The sequence below is a fragment of the Hemiscyllium ocellatum genome, chromosome 20, assembly GCF_020745735.1.
Source record: "Hemiscyllium ocellatum isolate sHemOce1 chromosome 20, sHemOce1.pat.X.cur, whole genome shotgun sequence".
NCBI classification, from domain to species: domain Eukaryota; kingdom Metazoa; phylum Chordata; class Chondrichthyes; order Orectolobiformes; family Hemiscylliidae; genus Hemiscyllium; species Hemiscyllium ocellatum.
Window position 1 is genome coordinate 7,276,638 of NC_083420.1, and position 16,637 is coordinate 7,293,274.

Below are 16,637 nucleotides of genomic sequence, written 5' to 3' on the forward strand. Positions count from 1 at the left end.
TAGCTGAAATCAAGAATTGAATCTAGAACATTCCAGCAGCCAAAGCACATCTTTAATAATTCTAAATATGGGAATGTATTTTTCAAATACTTGGCGAAATTTTTGTTGTAAGTTAAATTGCAGTATTTACTCTTGCAATCATTATGTTTATAATGCTACAAGTACCAGTTAATTACGTTTTATTAGGAAACATCCTCACCACAAGATACCTACCTCCCGAATTAATTTCCCTGTCCTTGCATTCAGCCACAGAATCTTATTAGAGGAAGTGGTCACAAGCAGCTGGTTAATTGCAGCGGATGAATAGCAGACTTTGACAGCGGTGTCAAGCGTCGTCGTCTCCAGGTCCAGAATACTAACATCTATAAGCATTATCTGTAAGAGAAAGGTTATATCTGAAAATAGACTCTTGCTGGTAATAACAGACAAACCTGTATTGTAGTGGTCACACTGTTGGAATAAGTGTCTCCACAAATTACTTAATAAGCTACAGCACACCTTAAAGTAGAAAAGGTTCAGATTACTACTGAAACCTTTGAAAATGTGCATGATTCAGTTAACTACTTTCAATCCCTGATTTTATGTTTCCTTTAATGAATGAAGCACATGACAGCAGAAGCTGCTTTTCTCTTGTTACATAATAGCCCTGTCATATTATCAAATCAAAATTTAAATGCATGATAATAGTCTCTGCATACATTTCACAGATCAGTAGGTTGCTTAAAGCAAGGCTGAGGGCACCAAGTGAGCAAACCTCTCCACTTACAGCTTAGCTCTAAGCAACAAGCATCATTTAAAGATGAACCAACTTTAGAAAAAGAATGAACTAAGATTCCACAGCTTAAAACAAATTAGCTTTATGATCCAAAAGCAAACCAAACAGAACAAAATGAACTAATGGAGAGGACTTCAGTTGGTGGGAAATAAAGACAAAGTACTGGAGAAACTGAGCAACTTTGGGGAGAAAGAAATTGAATTAGGACTTCAAGGAAAATGACTCCTGTTCAGAATTGGTTAAGACGGACCAAGCCAATAGAATAGATGCAAACAGTTCATGACATGCTTCTGTTACTAAAGGCACTGAAGTAAGATGGTCAAGATCGGTCAATTCTACAAAGGGACCTACAACACAATCAGAAGACAGATATTGGAACATTGAGAGTATTAAATAAAGAAATTAAGTTAGGAATATTGGGTTTAATGTCTAACGGGTCAAGGTCCTAGGTAACACAATTGTAGTTGGAACTGTAACTTGTAATTGCTTCCTTAAGAATTATGGTTAATTCCAATTAAGCGACTAAGTTATCTTGAGAAGCTGCTGCTGTGGTGTAGTTTAGTGAAGGTACTTGAGCGAAGGGAATTCCCTCTAGTCTTCTGTCAAAGACAACAGGGACATCAGTAAGAAAGCTGATTCAACAGATAGCACCACAAACAAAGTCGGGGAGGAAAAGTGACCTTACCATAACGATGAAAGTAAAGCAAACCCCTGAGAAGTTAGAGGCTTGGATAAGGAAGACAATGAGCTCAGAGTATCCATTAGGATAAGTCGAGGTGTGATCAGAATGGCCCCAAAAAGGCAGAATAGAATAACAAAGGTGGTTTAGATGTATGGATACAGTCATTAACATTATAGAGATCAGTGTGAAAACAGTAAACACTCAAAAGGAAGTACAAATTCTGGGAAAGCTCACACAGGAAAGTGGAGTTGGTTGATGGAAAACTGAAGAAATTAAAAATGGAAAAGGCCCATTGTAACAAGTCAGGGCATGAACAGGTGTGGAGGTGTCAGGGCCATGTCTGGAAGATACAGAAGAAAAATGAGTACTGGAAGTTTTAGTAGGAGGTCAAAATATAAGCACAGGCCCTGAAGATTAGTCTTTATAACAGAATGAAGTGGCTCACCAACTGATAAAGAAACAGAATGGCTAGAGATCTGACCACAATGAAGCAACAATGGGAATGGGCAACCTTTCTGAATCAAAGATAATCACCAACCAGTACTGTCAGGTAATCACAGATAATAATGTGGAACTAAAGTGAGGATTACATTATCAAATAATGGGAGGGTATTCAGTAAGGAATCAATTGTATGGGGAAGCCTAAACTAAGTAATTAAAATCTTAAAAATTAATTACTTAATTACTTTTGTCTGGAATAAAGGGCAAGATATTAAACTAGGATGGCCTGAGTGATCATAACATAATGGAGGTTCAATAATACAAAAGGCAGCCTAATGAATACAAATATCCCTGTACCCATTCAGAGAGAGAAAATTCACAAGGGACAAACAGGAACTAGACAAGTTATAGGGAAGACAGGAGGGAAATAAGCCAAGGATGGCTCACTGAAGGACGAGAAGGTCCTGTTATAATTGTGGAAGGTAGGACACACCGCCCGAGAATGTCAAGTACGTCAAGGTAAATACCTGGCAAATAGGAAACCCAAGGAGGAACAGGAAGGATTCACTAGGGAACGAACAAAAGTTGGCTGCCCAAGTCAGAGTATGGTGGTTAAAATGCTGGCTAGTAGATTTAAGTAGGACCCCTTAAATATCCAAGGGAGGGTAACATCAATGAATGCCATTCAAATCAGGCAGGGAGCCCGTGGGGCAGTTTGCAATGACATTCTCACAGATTTGTGTGTACACATCTAGAGAAAGATATATCTTTCTTGTAGATTTCTATAATATACATCATGGTGGCTTGGACACGTATCACTGTTTGTGCATCTCTGTTGGGTCAATAACTTGGTTCAACAAAAAGGATCACTTTCTCATGACAACTGGAACAGCTGTGGTCTGCTCTGCACCACCAGTATCCTGAAACAAAACATTGTTCTGGGAAATGTTTCATTTTTTTCTAAGTCTTGACACCTCACAAGCTGATAATTTTACAGGTCTCATGGATGCATAAAAATATCAAATAGTAAATGCTTTCCCAGAGAAAGGGAAATTTATGAGTTTGCCTAATTTGATCCAGAATAACAGCAGAAACTAGGAATGCTGTAAACAAATTTGCTGTCCATTTAGAATTGCAGCAAACAAACATTTAAAACATCAGAGTCATGATTTGGAGATGCCGGCTGGTGTAGGACTGGGGTGTACAAAGTTAAAAACCTGGTGTTTTGTGATTTTTAACTTAAAACATAAAAGCTTCATTTACAAAAGGGTTAATATGTTATGACTTTGATAAAATTGCTCTGGCAAACAATGGCAGATTACCTCATCTAATGAGTGAGCATCCATCACAGTGACTATGTATTCAGATGGGCCCACAAAAGCCAGGTAACGGCTGTCACTGCTCACTGTAAGTGCATCTGGGCCATGATAACTGCCTCTTGCCACAACATTACCTGGAAGAACAGTGTACACAGAGTAAATAAATTGCCTCAGATAAAAGATTGAAGCATTATTTGGCACTGATAGCTTTCACGGTCAAGTGAGGGGAGTAAACTATTTGCCTTTCTCTCTGTCAATACGCAAGGGGAATTTTCCTTTGAGCCTTTGGAAACAAAGCATTGTCTGAATGGAACATGATGAAAAATCTGGCAGGGTGTATCCAACTCCAGATTTTTCAGCAAATTAACTTAAATGGACAAAAAACCATGGAACTTCATCATGACATTTGATCTTACCATCCTATCGCCACTAACCATTTTAAATTTTGACACCAAATCACAAGATATTAGGGCAGACGATGAAAAGCTTGGCCAAATAACTTTTAAAGAGCATCTGAAGAAAGAGATAGAGGCGTGTGGAGATTTACAGAAGGAATTCCAGAGCTTAGGGTCTTGGCAACTAAAGGCTCAGCTGCTATGTGTGCAGCAACTTAAGGAATTGGAGAAACTTTGAGAGTTAGAAAAGAGACAAAGAAAGGGAGGAGCAAAACTTTGCAAGGATTTGAAAAGAAGATCAAGAATTTTAAAATCAGAAGAGTTGCTGGATTGGCAGCCAATGTAGTTCACTAAGCATTGGGCTAACAGTAATGTTGAATCAGCTGAAGTTATGGAATGTGAAAGGTGCAAGGATAGCATTAACAAAATTGAACAGTATTTTGGAATAATGCTGTCAATGGACAGCAGTTAAGAAAAGGGAAGGGCTCAATGATAGTTCATTAAGGCCCTCCAGAGATAACAGTTCACCAAGTCAATAAAACAATCTTTCACTTATCTATTCAAATTTGAAAATCCCTGGATACTCCAAAGTGATTGACAGCCAATTAGTGGCTTTTAAGTGTTGGCACCATTGTAAAATAGATTAGAGTGGTGCTGGAAAAGCACAGCATGATGAAGGGCTTTGGCCGAAACATCAATTTTCCTGCTCCACAGATGCTGCCTGACCTGCTGTGCTTTTCCAGCACCACTCTGATCTAAACTCTAGTTTCCAGCATCTGCAGTTCTCACATCTGCCACCATTGTAAAATAGCTAAAGTTTGGAATTTTGGCAGAAAGAATAGACTAGAAGCATATTATTTAAATGGTGAGAGATTGCAGAACTCGGAGATGGAGAAGGATCTGGGTATCCTTGTGGATGAATTACAAAAGGACACCAGGGACAGCAAAGAATTAGGAAAGTAAATACAATGTTACCATTTATCACAAGACAAACTGAATACAAAGTAGGGGAGGTAATGCTTCAGTTTTACAGGGTGCTGGTGAAACCACATCTGAAGTTCTGTGCACCGTTTTGGTTATCTGATTCAAGGAAGAACATAAATGCATTGGAAGCAGTTCAGAGATTTACTAGACTAACACCTGGAAGGAGTCAATGTCTTATGAGGAAAGGTCGCATAGGATAGGTTCATATCCACTGGAATTTAGAAAAGCAAGAAGTGATTTGATTGAAGCAACTAAGATTCTGAGAGGTCTTGATTGAGTAGATGTGGGAAGGATGTTTTCTCCTAAAGGAGTATCAAAGACTAGGGACCTCTCTTTAAAAATCAGGGGTCACCCATTTAAAACAGATGACATAAAACCTCTCAATGAGTTCAGTCTTTGGAACTATTTTCTTGTGAAGGTGGAAGAAGACATATAACAGAGAAGACAGAAGCATGAACAGGCCATTCAATTCTTTGGGTCTGCTCTCCCAATCATTATGATTATGGCTGATCATTGAGCTCAATACCCATCCCATCCTCTCTCCATATCCCTTGATGCCTTTAGCTACAAGAGTTATGCCTACTTCCTTCTTGAAAACACAATGTTTTGGTCTCAACCAATTTCTGTGACAGTGAAATCCACAGTCTCACCATGTTGAGAGAAGAAATTTCTCTTCAGCTCAATTTTACAAAGGTTTACCAATTATCCTTAAACTATGACCCTCGATTCCTGATTCAACAACATCAGGAACATCCTTTCTGTGGTTATGAGGTTACAACCAAATCAGCCATGATCTTATTGAATGGCAGAGCAAGTAGGGGCTGGGCAAAACACTTATTCTTGCTGCTAGTTTGCATGTCCTCATTTCGCAATGCTTTTGGCACAAAATTTGTTTCCTTGTTTAATTTGAGACTATGAACTTTATTCAGTTTGCACCCTGTTACTTCCTACTCTAAATCATGTTTCAGTAAACTAAAAATATAATCATATATAAAACCAGTGAGTGCAGTTATGGGGCAGCAGCCATTTTGGCCTCAGGTAACGTGGCACTCGGCTACTTGCTCTAAACTACTCTTCCATTGAATTCCCTCAAAACTAGTTACCTCGTTACAAGCATCCCACATAAAGTACCACTTAACCCTGCAATTAAGGCAATGGCCATTGGAAAGTGCTGTAAGCGGGTGAGCAATTATCAGCTGGATTTAACTCTATACCTTACCCAAGATCCTGATAACATGGTGACTATCTTCAGTTGCATTGTACAGGGCCAATGAACCCAGGGACCCAGCACTGTACATATACTCTCCACTGGGGGAAAACACAAGTCCAATCACTTGTCCTCGGTGCTGTCTGGAAACCACACACAAAATATTAGCAAAACCAGGGTCAGAAACTTCATTCATCCTCTCCATAGCAAAGTATACTTTGGAAAGCTTGGACAAAATAAATTAGAAAATAAAAACATGTTCATAATCAAAAATGAACTGTAGAGTTGAGAACTCACCGTTGTTCAGCCAGAAGACTGGAATTCCCCACATTGAAAACTCGCACTACTCCACTGCTGAATCCACATGCAAAAATTTGCTGTGTAGGGTGAAATGTCACAGCACACGGTGTCTCTTCAGCACTCACAAAGTCGTACATCTATTATTCAGGAAAATATGCATTTAACTGCATGGCAACTGCATTAACAATACAAGTCAACATATTTGTTTGAATTTACTCACTTCTAACTTTTTCAGATGCGAGAACGCACAGCAAGACAAAATCACTTACAAGCATACAATTCTTTTATTGAAAGAGTTTGAGTATCAAGTTTTCCTTTGGAGTGGGAGAAAGTAAGTGAGAGCGTGAGGCAGAGAAAATGGTGTTATGTACAATGTTTTTGCTATTTTTAATAAAAGAGAAATGTATTTCTCAACAGAACTAACCAAGGGGCATTATACAACTGCAATCGTATTATTTCTCTAATGAGATAACTATGAAAGGGAACTGTAAGTAAAATTTAGGCTGAGGTCTGTTTTACATTTCATTATATCCTAACCTAAGTGATCAGTTATGACGAGTGAGAATAGTAATTTAGGAAAGGTTGACGTTTTCCAAAGGAACTCTCCCCAAATACACATACCTCTAAATATAAAAATCTTTACTGCTCAATTTGAACATACATACCTGTTGCATAGAGTCTAGGTCCCACACACGGATGGTGCAGTCTTCAGATACAGTAACAAGATGCCTCCTTATCCCATCAACTGAGAAAGCTAGAATTTTGTTTGTATGTGACCTCATTAATGTGGTATAACCTCTGCTGGGTATATCCAGGTATCCTAGGTTACCTGTAGTGGTTGCTGCAAGCACTTTCAGTCCATTAGGGTCAATACTTACAAAGCTAACACCACCTTCGTGTTCTGTAAATAAATGTAGAGATTAAGCAATTCAGTATGTTCAGCCATTAATATTAATTTATACCACACCAAAATTTTAAAACTTACTTTGTGAAAGTAATGCAAGAAGTAACAGACACTTTACTAAGACCAGGAGCAAAAGTTTTCATAAGCCACTTTTCATATCTGCTTTTCAGTTAGATGGGCATCTGACATGAACAAAAGCATTGTCAGGCTACTGAAAAAAAACAAATCGAGCCCTTTAAAGAGCATTAAGGAAACAAAACCTTTTGCCATGAGTGAATAAAAATAGTTACTCAAGTACAGAGACTCAAAGTTTAGATATCTCCAAATTTGTACAGGGGTCATAATGAGATTAGCCAGCCAAAACTGCACAGTTTACTTGCAGAAAGCAATGGATTAACCACTAACTGCCCAGTTGGAAACAAACTGTATTTTAGGATTTGGAGATGCCAGCATTGTACTGGGGTGTACGAAATTAAAAATCACACAACACCAGTGACCCGGGTTCAATTCCTCAGGCGACTGTGTGTGCAGTTTGCACATTCTCCCAGTGTCTGCATAGGTTTCCTCCAAGTGCTGTTTCCTCCCACAGTCCAAAAACATGCAGGTTAGGTGAATTGGCCATGCTAAATAGCCCGTTGTGTTAGGTGAAGGGATAAATGCAGTGGAATGGGTCTGGGTGGGTTGTGCTTCGGTGGATCAGTGTGGACTTGTTGGGCTGAAGGGCCTGTTTCCACACTAAGTATTCTAAAATCTGATTGAAGATTTGTAGCTCGGGTATCCGTTGTTGTGGTTCTGCTCGCCGAGCTGGAAGTTTTTGCTGCAAACGTTTCGTTCCCTGGCTAGGGAACATCATCAGTGCTGTTGGAGCCTCGTGTGAAGCGCTGCTTTGATGTTTCTTCCGGTATTTATATTGGTTTGTTCTTGCCGCTTCCGGGTGTCAGTTTCAGCTGCAGTGATTTGTACGTGGGGTCCAGGTCGATGTGTCTGTTGATGGATGTTCTTGCCGTTTCCGGGTGTCAGTTTCAGCTGTAGTGGTTTGTATATGGTGTCCAGGTCAATGTGTCTGTTGATGGAGTTTGGGGATGAATGCCATGCTTCTAGGAATTAGCATCTCAGAACTGACAGCCAGACTACTGCGACCCTTAGGACTCATAACAGCACACAAGCCAACATCCACGCTCAGACAACAACTCACTAGAACAAAGGACCCAATACCCAGCACGAGCCAAACTAATGTAGTTTACACAATACCATGCAAGGACTGCACAAAACACTATATAGGATAAACAGGAAGACAGCTAACAATCCACATCCATGAACATCAGCTAGCCACAAAACGACACGACCAGCTATCTCTAGTAGCCATACACTCAGACAACCAGCAACATGAATTTGACTGGGAAAACACCACTATCATAGGACAAGCCAGCCAGAGAATTCCTAGAAGCATGGCATTCATCCCCAAACTCCATCAACAGACACATTGACCTGGACACCATATACAAACCACTACAGCTGAAACTGACACCCGGAAACGGCAAGAACATCCATCAACAGACACATCGACCTGGACCCCACATACAAATCACTGCAGCTGAAACTGACACCCGGAAGCGGCAAGAACAAACCAATATAAATACCGGAAGAAACATCAAAGCAGCGCTTCACACGAGGCTCCAACAGCACTGATGATGTTCCCTAGCCAGGGAACGAAACGTTTGCAGCAAAAACTTCCAGCTCGGCGAGCAGAACCACAACAACTAAGTATTCTGATCTAATCTCACCAGGTTATAGTCTAACAGGTTTAATTGGAAGCACTCGCTTTTGGAGCCTGCTCCTTCATCATGTGGGGTACATGATTGTAAGATACAAATTTATAGCAAAAGTTTACAGCATGATGTAACTGAAATTATACATTGAAAAATACCTTGATTGTTTGTTGAATCTTTCATCTGTTAGAATTACCACTTTAGTTTCACTTCTTTCATATGTAAATCGCAAAAATTTTTTTTAGATAGACTGTGCCATATGTCTATGTGTGCGTGCATGCGCGTCGGGTTGCAAGTGTGTGTGTGTGTGTGTGTGTGTGTGTGTGTGTGTGTGTGTGTGTGTGAGAGAGAGAGAGAGAGAGAGAGAGAGTGAGTGAGTGAGAGAAAGAGAGAGTGAGAGAGAGTGTGTGTGTGTGTGCTTGTGTGTATTTGAGTGCATTTGCATGGGGTGTGTGTGTGCAGGAGTGGGTTCAGTTCACACTACAGGTGACCCCATTGCACTATACATACATACATACACACACACACACACACGCTCTCAGACTTAGACCCCTTTACTTACACACACACACACACACACACACACACACACACACACACACACACACAGTTTGTGGGGTGAATTTGTACTTGCAGAGTTACATTGTACTTTGCTCAAAACAGAATCTTACATGGATTCATGCAGTTTAACTCATTTTTTAGATTAGAATAAGTCTAAACATTATGGCACAGACAGCAGCACACTGAGGTGCTAGTGCCCAATACATTATCTGGGCTGACATGACACCAATTGTTAAAGTTCACTTGAGAATGTAACTTCTAAAAAAACTGTTTTGCGATTTACATATGAAAGAAGTGAAACTAAAGTGGTAATTCTAACAGATGAGAGACTCAACAAACAATCAAGATATTTTTCAATGTATAATTTCAGTTACATCACACTGTAAACTTTTGCTATAAATTTGTATCTTACAATTATGTACAACACAATCACCTGATGAAGGAGCAGCGCTCTGAAAGCTAGTGCTTCCAAGTAAACCTGTTGGGCTACAACGTGGTGTTGTGTAATTTTTAACTTTGCATTTTAGGACATTGTATTACAGGTCATTGAGATAACACATTGGGGCTTGAATTTTCAATGTTCCCACAATCATCACAAAAGTTGAAGATTTTACAAAGTACATAGTTTGTAGATCAAGGTCAACAGAAAGCACAGAGCAGGTTTCTGCACTTAAGAATTAGTATTTTCTACAAATAGATTCTATACATAATTATGAACCGTCAGTGCATAACTCTACTAGTTAAAACTGTTAACTTATCAACTTCCCCTTTTCATACATATGATGTTATGGATAGAAGAAATAACTGGAAAGTTAGTTCAGTGGTTCCTGTCCACAGCACGATCTTTTTGCTGATCAGGATACTGCTTCTCGATCTTCCTTCTCCAGGTACTTGGACGAATCAATGTGCATTTGTGACAACGTGCTGAGACCCACAACAACGACCTACTAGGGACTGATGTCAAGTAAATAAGGACAATTATTCACTAAGTCACCTGCTTCCAGAAAGACAGTGGAGAAATCCAAAGGCCAAAGACGCAAGTAACCATCATCAGATCCTGTGGCGCAGAAAGCAGCAGAAACGCTAATGCTATTGATGGCTATACCAGCACCTGGAATTTAAAGAAGATTATTTAGCATACTAATCCTATTTGTCTGAACAATTATCACATAAACATGTGAGTTCCAATCTTCAGGCGTTCTTAAAATGCATGTGTGCTTTCTCCTGACTTCACCCGAACCATTCAAGCTAGTGTCTGAATGCTGCTTGAATGCATATTTAGACAGCAAAGGAAGATGTCATAAGTTTGATCGTTTTCTTTGTAGAATTTGAAAGTTCAGCCCATCAGGTCATAACTGGGTTAAAAAAGGTCTGTACAATGTGGACTGCCAACCTCACGTAGAATGGAATACTATAAACAATCAATCACAGCCGAATGAAGATTCATGAATTAATACGCAGTCCATGTGAAAGGTAGATTGTTATTACAATAAAGAACAGTTGTAGAATAAATCTTAGACAAATTGAAGACTCATTTTATCTTTTGATATATAGCCTGTAGGTAAATGCTCCCATCCCATTTTTCAGATTGTCAGATTTTAAGGTCTGCTGTTTTATTTTCAATTAGACTTCATATGAGATAAATGAATGATTATCATGGGTACATTAATGCAACAATTATTTATTTCAAAGCTGCAAAGCACCATCTGCTGGATTTTCAATTATGTCTAGGCTGAAAACATTCAAAAATAAGCACTGATGAAGGACACCGATCCTAAAATCAAACTTTTCCCTGAGCACAGGGGAAAGTGCATTGCACTAAGTTTTGTAGAAACAATAGGTTTTATGTGTACAACAGAAGCCTAGCTGTCCCATTTATTCCTACATTTTCCTTTTCTACGCAAAGAATTTTTTAAAAAATGATGCTCCAGATTCACAACTTCCGCCTGAGTTTTCTTCAACTTTATTTCTTTTTAAACCGCAAACCTTAAGCATTTGTTAGCTCATTATACTTCTGCCCAGTTAATAGTAGGGCTTAGCATCTCTTCTCAGTTAGAGTGGGGGAGAAATCAACCTTTTTCCTTTTACTCCATCATGACCCATCAAAACACATGAGAGTCATAGAGTCCTACAGCACAGATAGGTCCTTTGGCCCAAACTGGTCCATGCCAACCAAAATGTCCATCCACGCTAACCCTAGTTCCCTACACTTGCCCCATATCCTTTTAATCCTTTCCACATCCATGTATTTGTCCAAATGCCTTTTAAATGCTGTTAATGTCAACCACTTTCACTGGTAGCTCATTCTATATGCACACCACCCTGGGTATAAAAAAGTTGCCCCTCAGGTTCTCTTTTTTCTTTCCCCTCTAACCCTAAACTGACACCCTCCAGTCCTTGATTCCCTAACCCTGAGAAAAAGACAGAGCGCATTCACCCTACCCATGCCTCTCATGATTTTATACACTTCTAAGATCCCTCCGAAAGAAAATAGTCCTAGCTTGTCCAGCCTCTCCCTATAATGCACACCCTTGAGTCCAGGCTACATCCTTGTAAATTTCTTCTCTACTCCCTCCAATTTAATAACATCCTTCCTAGAGCAAGGTGATGAAAACTCAACACAATATTCCAAGTGCAGCCTTACCAACGTCCTGTACAACCGCAATATAACTTCCGAACCTCTATACTCAATGCCCTGACTGATGAAGGATACTTGTGATTTCACTTTCAGAGATCGGTGCACCCGAACCCTAAGGCCCCTCTGTTCCACGACACTCCTTAAGGCCCTACCATTCACCACAAAACTCCTACCTTGAATTGACTTTCCAATATGTAAGACCTCACATTTACCTATATTAAACACCATTTGCTATTTCTTGGCCCACTTCCACAGCTGATCAAGGTCCTGCTGCAATTTCTGCTAACCTTCCTCACTGTCCAAGATGTCACCTATTTTAGTAACATCTGCAAACTTATGCATCATACTTTGTCCATTCTCATCCAGATCATTGGTTATAGATAACAAACAATAAAGGGCCCAGCACTGAGCCCTGAGGCACACCACTAGTCACAGGTCTCCAGTCCAACAATCATCCTACCACTATTACCCTCTGCTGCCGACCATCAAGCCAATTTGCCAGCTCCTCCTAGATTCCATGTAATCTAACCTTCCAGAGTAGCAAACCATGTGAAATCTTATCAAAGGCATACTGCCCTGCCCTCATCAACCTTCCTGGTCACTTCATCAAAGAACTTTCCCATGCACAAAACAATGCTGACAATTCCTAATCAAACACTGTCTTTGCAAATGCATGTATATTTTGTCTCTCAGTATCTTCTCAGTAACTTACAGATATTAAGCTTACTGGTCTATATTCCCAGGTTTTCCTTTGCAGCCCTTCTTGAATAATGGCACAACATTCACTATCATCCAGTCTTCTAGGACTTCACCCGTAGCTAACCACGATGCAAAAGTATCAGTTAGGACCCTCACAATGTCTCCTCTAGCCTCTTGCAGTGGTCTTGGATAATTCTGGTCAGGATCAGGAGATTTATCCACCTTTTTACATTCTAATACATCCAAAACCTCCTCTACTGTGAGATGGATTGTCTCCAAGATATGACCACGAAGTTCCCCAAGTCTTCACGTCTTTCTACACAGTAAACACAGGCCTTCAGGAAAAATAACTTTGGATTATATTTTGTGGAAGTGGCAAATAATTTTTGTGTTGCTTATAGCCATGCTGTCACAATGACCAAATTATCCAAAAACTTCAATTTGATAACTGAAGTTTATTACACAATGTATCACTTAATTTTACTCAACACATGCAAGTTATTATCTTTGCAGAGAAATGCAGTCTCTTACCTGCATTAAATGTCACAGTTTCTTGTTGTTGTGAATGCTTTTGCTGTGAGGGAAACAAGCGACGGGCATTCTTAATCACAACATTTTTATAATCGATTTCAATGATATGTCCACTTTTACTGCAAGCAAATCTGTAATTGAGCAAAATAAAAGAAATAAATGTACAGTTGATATTCAGATTGTCGATACTGATGACCTATCTTGTGTCCAAACTTGATTAATGGTGAACGGTTGAGGGCAGGGACAGGATCAGAGATTGTGAAGTACAACTTGAAGTGACAAGTGTCAGTCTTGATTCAAGAACCCGGATCCTATTAAATCCTTTCGGATCTCAGGGTCATACTTTTGAAAAAGGTAAATTGCTTCCATTACTACTTTATTCCTTTAGTTGCCTTTCCATGAAGGTAATCAATTATTCCACAATCCCAGGTTTATCTTGCAGCTGAATCAGGAGAACATGGAATTCCTGTGTTCATCAATGGTCTGCATTAAATTAGCTAAATTACACTAGTGTATGGTCCCTCAGCTGACAGGAAAACTGCCTAGACTTCAGAAGATAAAATTTCACGTTTCTTTCCCTCCGTCCTCTGCCCCACCAAAATAAACTACAAACTGTGGATAAACAAATTATGTATGAACATAAAATTCTGTTAGGGTGGATTTCCATCTTCACCCCCTGGTTGACAAGATCAGCCACCTTTACCCAATTTATTTGGGAATTAAGGAACTAAAGATTAAAAGAGATTTTATGAAAGAGAGGTGTATGAATCCAGCACAATCTCACCAAAGCTGACAAATACCTAACCCTTACTTCAGAACAAAAACTTCAACCTAACCCGATAATAGAGGAAAATGTAAAAACCTTAATTTCATTTCCCAATTAGCGATCAGAAAGTCACCAAACTTGTACTTATAGTTTCTATTCTTATCCTATCTAAATTATTCAGTTCAACCATGCCATTTCATGACACGATTGTCTGAATGCGTTATTGGCCTGAGCATTGAATTTATCAATTAAGAAAATAAGTTGAAACACTGATATTTTGGAGTGAACATTAAGGCCAATAAAAATCTCAATACGATCCAGGCAATTAACAAGAAAGATATTCCGAACTGCTTCTTGTTACTATTTGATTGACAGCTAACAAAATGGGTCAGGCATATTCTGTCTTAGTGAAAATATGTGGATTTTAAAACAATTAAAAAATATAAAATATGGAACACAGATTAACAGGTTTGATCAAATTAGTTCATGTGACTGGATTGAATCTTGGCAAACTTTTTAAAAAAATTTTGTTTACTTTTGGCCTTACAGCATTCGGTCAGCAGGATCTTTGTCAGCCAGATGCCCCTCTTCAAAAGCTACATCTGTAAATTCCAAACAATGATATTCACCCAGGTTTACTGGGCAAGATCGTAGTGCTCCATTTCGAACTCGCCACAGGCGGATGTTATCTCTTCCACATGACACCATCCTGTTAAACAAATAACGAGCCTATCACCTTACAATCACATTGTCACAATGGTTCCATTTACTCTTGGAAAACAAGAATCTGAATGAAATAGAAGAATAAAGGGATCAAGGGATACAAGTGAACAAATCATTAACAATATCAGAGCAATAAAAATTGCTCTTAAAGAATTCGAACTTATTTCTGGGGGTATAAGATTCAAGTTCATAAATAGTGAAGTTACAATAAACTTCCATGAGCCTGACCAGATTGCACTAAACAAAATTTTAGTCGCTATACTTTAAGTACTGCAAGTACAAAAACAATTTTCAAGGTGGTACTAGATTTGAAAGATTACAATTGTTGGAGTAGATAATGAGATTAGGGCCTTTTCTTTAGAAAAAAAAGACTTCAAGATCAGTGAAAAGATTTTTAAATTATAATTGGGTTTTACAAAAGGACATGGATTGAATGTCCCCACTTGTAACAGAATCAAAAACTAATAAACAACTAGGGGCATAAATATAAAGTAGTTACTGCCTCACAGCACCAAGGATCTGGGTTTGATTCCAGCCTCGAGCGACTTTCTGTGTGGAGTTTGCACATTTTCCCTGTGTGTGTGTGTGGGTTTCCTCCGGGTGCTCCGGTTTCCCCCCACAATCCAAAGATGTGCATGCCAGGTGAATTGGCTATGCTAAATTGCCCATAGTGATAGGTGCATTAGTCAGGTGTAAATGTAGGGGAATAGGTCCAGGTAGAATAATCTTTGGAAATTTGGTATGGACTTGTTGGGCTGAAGGGCCTGTTTCCACACTGTAGGGTATCTAATCTAATCTAATGAATCCAGTCAGGAAATAAGGAAAATCTAATCTCTTTTGTTAGACTTTGGAACTCTATTACAGGAAGTGGTTAAGGTTAAAAAGCTTTGAGTCTTTCAAAAATAAACGGAGTACACTACAGGAAAAATAGAAAGATATGTTGAAAGATTGAAATGAGATGAAGGGGAATAAGATTTCTAAACACTAATTATGCCAAATGTCTATGTGCTAGATCATCCTTGTAAATATTTCATCTGGGTTTATAATATTCTCTTGAACTCACATGCAGTTTCAATGCAATTCAGGAAAAATAACCAATTAGTTATAAAACAGTCATACTATGGGAGAACAAATTGTTACTTACAGGTAATACATCATTTTAGAAAGAAAGGTCAATATAAAAATATTCAATGTCCCACCTGGTGTCATCAAAAGAAGCTATTTTCATGACTTGAATGTCAACTTCAGTGTGAGCTTTTGCCAACACTACTACTTCGCCATCCCGACTGACTTTTGCTGTGTCCCAAACTACTACCATCTGCAATGAAAGATTATGTTTTCCGGTAACTTTAAAGACAATTTCAAATGCACATCCTTATTTTATTATCTTAAATGAAAAGTGACTGCAATTGGATACATTTTTAGAACTTGAATTCTACTCTTCCACTATATCATGGTTTCTTAGAGTCTCATCAAGTCAATTTGTATTGTGTTTCCCTGTCTCAGTGGTAGCTTCTATTTGAATACACCAGTCAATCTGATGCTGTGGATTTGAATCTCATGATGCCACCACTATTATATTATGGATTTTTGTTCGACTCATTGGCGCAGATTATTTTGACTCTCATATTTCAGATCTCTCAAGCAGATATGTCCGAAGTTCCAAAGTTTGACCACTCATCCAAACTTTGAAACTTAAATTGTTGATAATATGCCCAGAAAATGAACAGCAATTACAAAACAATATTTTCTATCCGGTGCTAAACTACCTGAATGCCATCTTGAAACTTCAATTCAATCTTTGAAAAACATTACATGAAGCGTCACAGTGGAATTTGGAATAGAAATTAGAAATAAGCAATGGCACAGTGATCATGTTACTGAACTAGGAAGCTAGAGGCTTACAAGTCTTTTTTTTCTGTCAATGTCATCTTTCAGTAACA

At 38.8% G+C, this 16,637-nt stretch overlaps 1 protein-coding gene across 3 annotated transcripts in view; it reads right to left on the minus strand.

Moving 5' to 3' along the window:
- The window catches only part of wdr90 (WD repeat domain 90), a 75,692-nt gene that overhangs the window by 30,562 nt on the left and 28,493 nt on the right, over positions 1-16,637 (minus strand). For all 3 annotated transcript variants that reach the window (XM_060840463.1, XM_060840462.1, XM_060840461.1), the window contains exons 16-24: positions 15,894-16,012; positions 14,519-14,680; positions 13,206-13,336; positions 10,332-10,448; positions 6,769-7,004; positions 6,101-6,240; positions 5,816-5,946; positions 3,221-3,351; positions 214-375 (exon numbers count right to left, since the gene is read on the minus strand). In XM_060840463.1, coding sequence (XP_060696446.1) covers positions 214-375; positions 3,221-3,351; positions 5,816-5,946; positions 6,101-6,240; positions 6,769-7,004; positions 10,332-10,448; positions 13,206-13,336; positions 14,519-14,680; positions 15,894-16,012 — 1,329 coding nt within the window. The remainder of the gene's footprint in view (positions 1-213; positions 376-3,220; positions 3,352-5,815; positions 5,947-6,100; positions 6,241-6,768; positions 7,005-10,331; positions 10,449-13,205; positions 13,337-14,518; positions 14,681-15,893; positions 16,013-16,637) is intronic.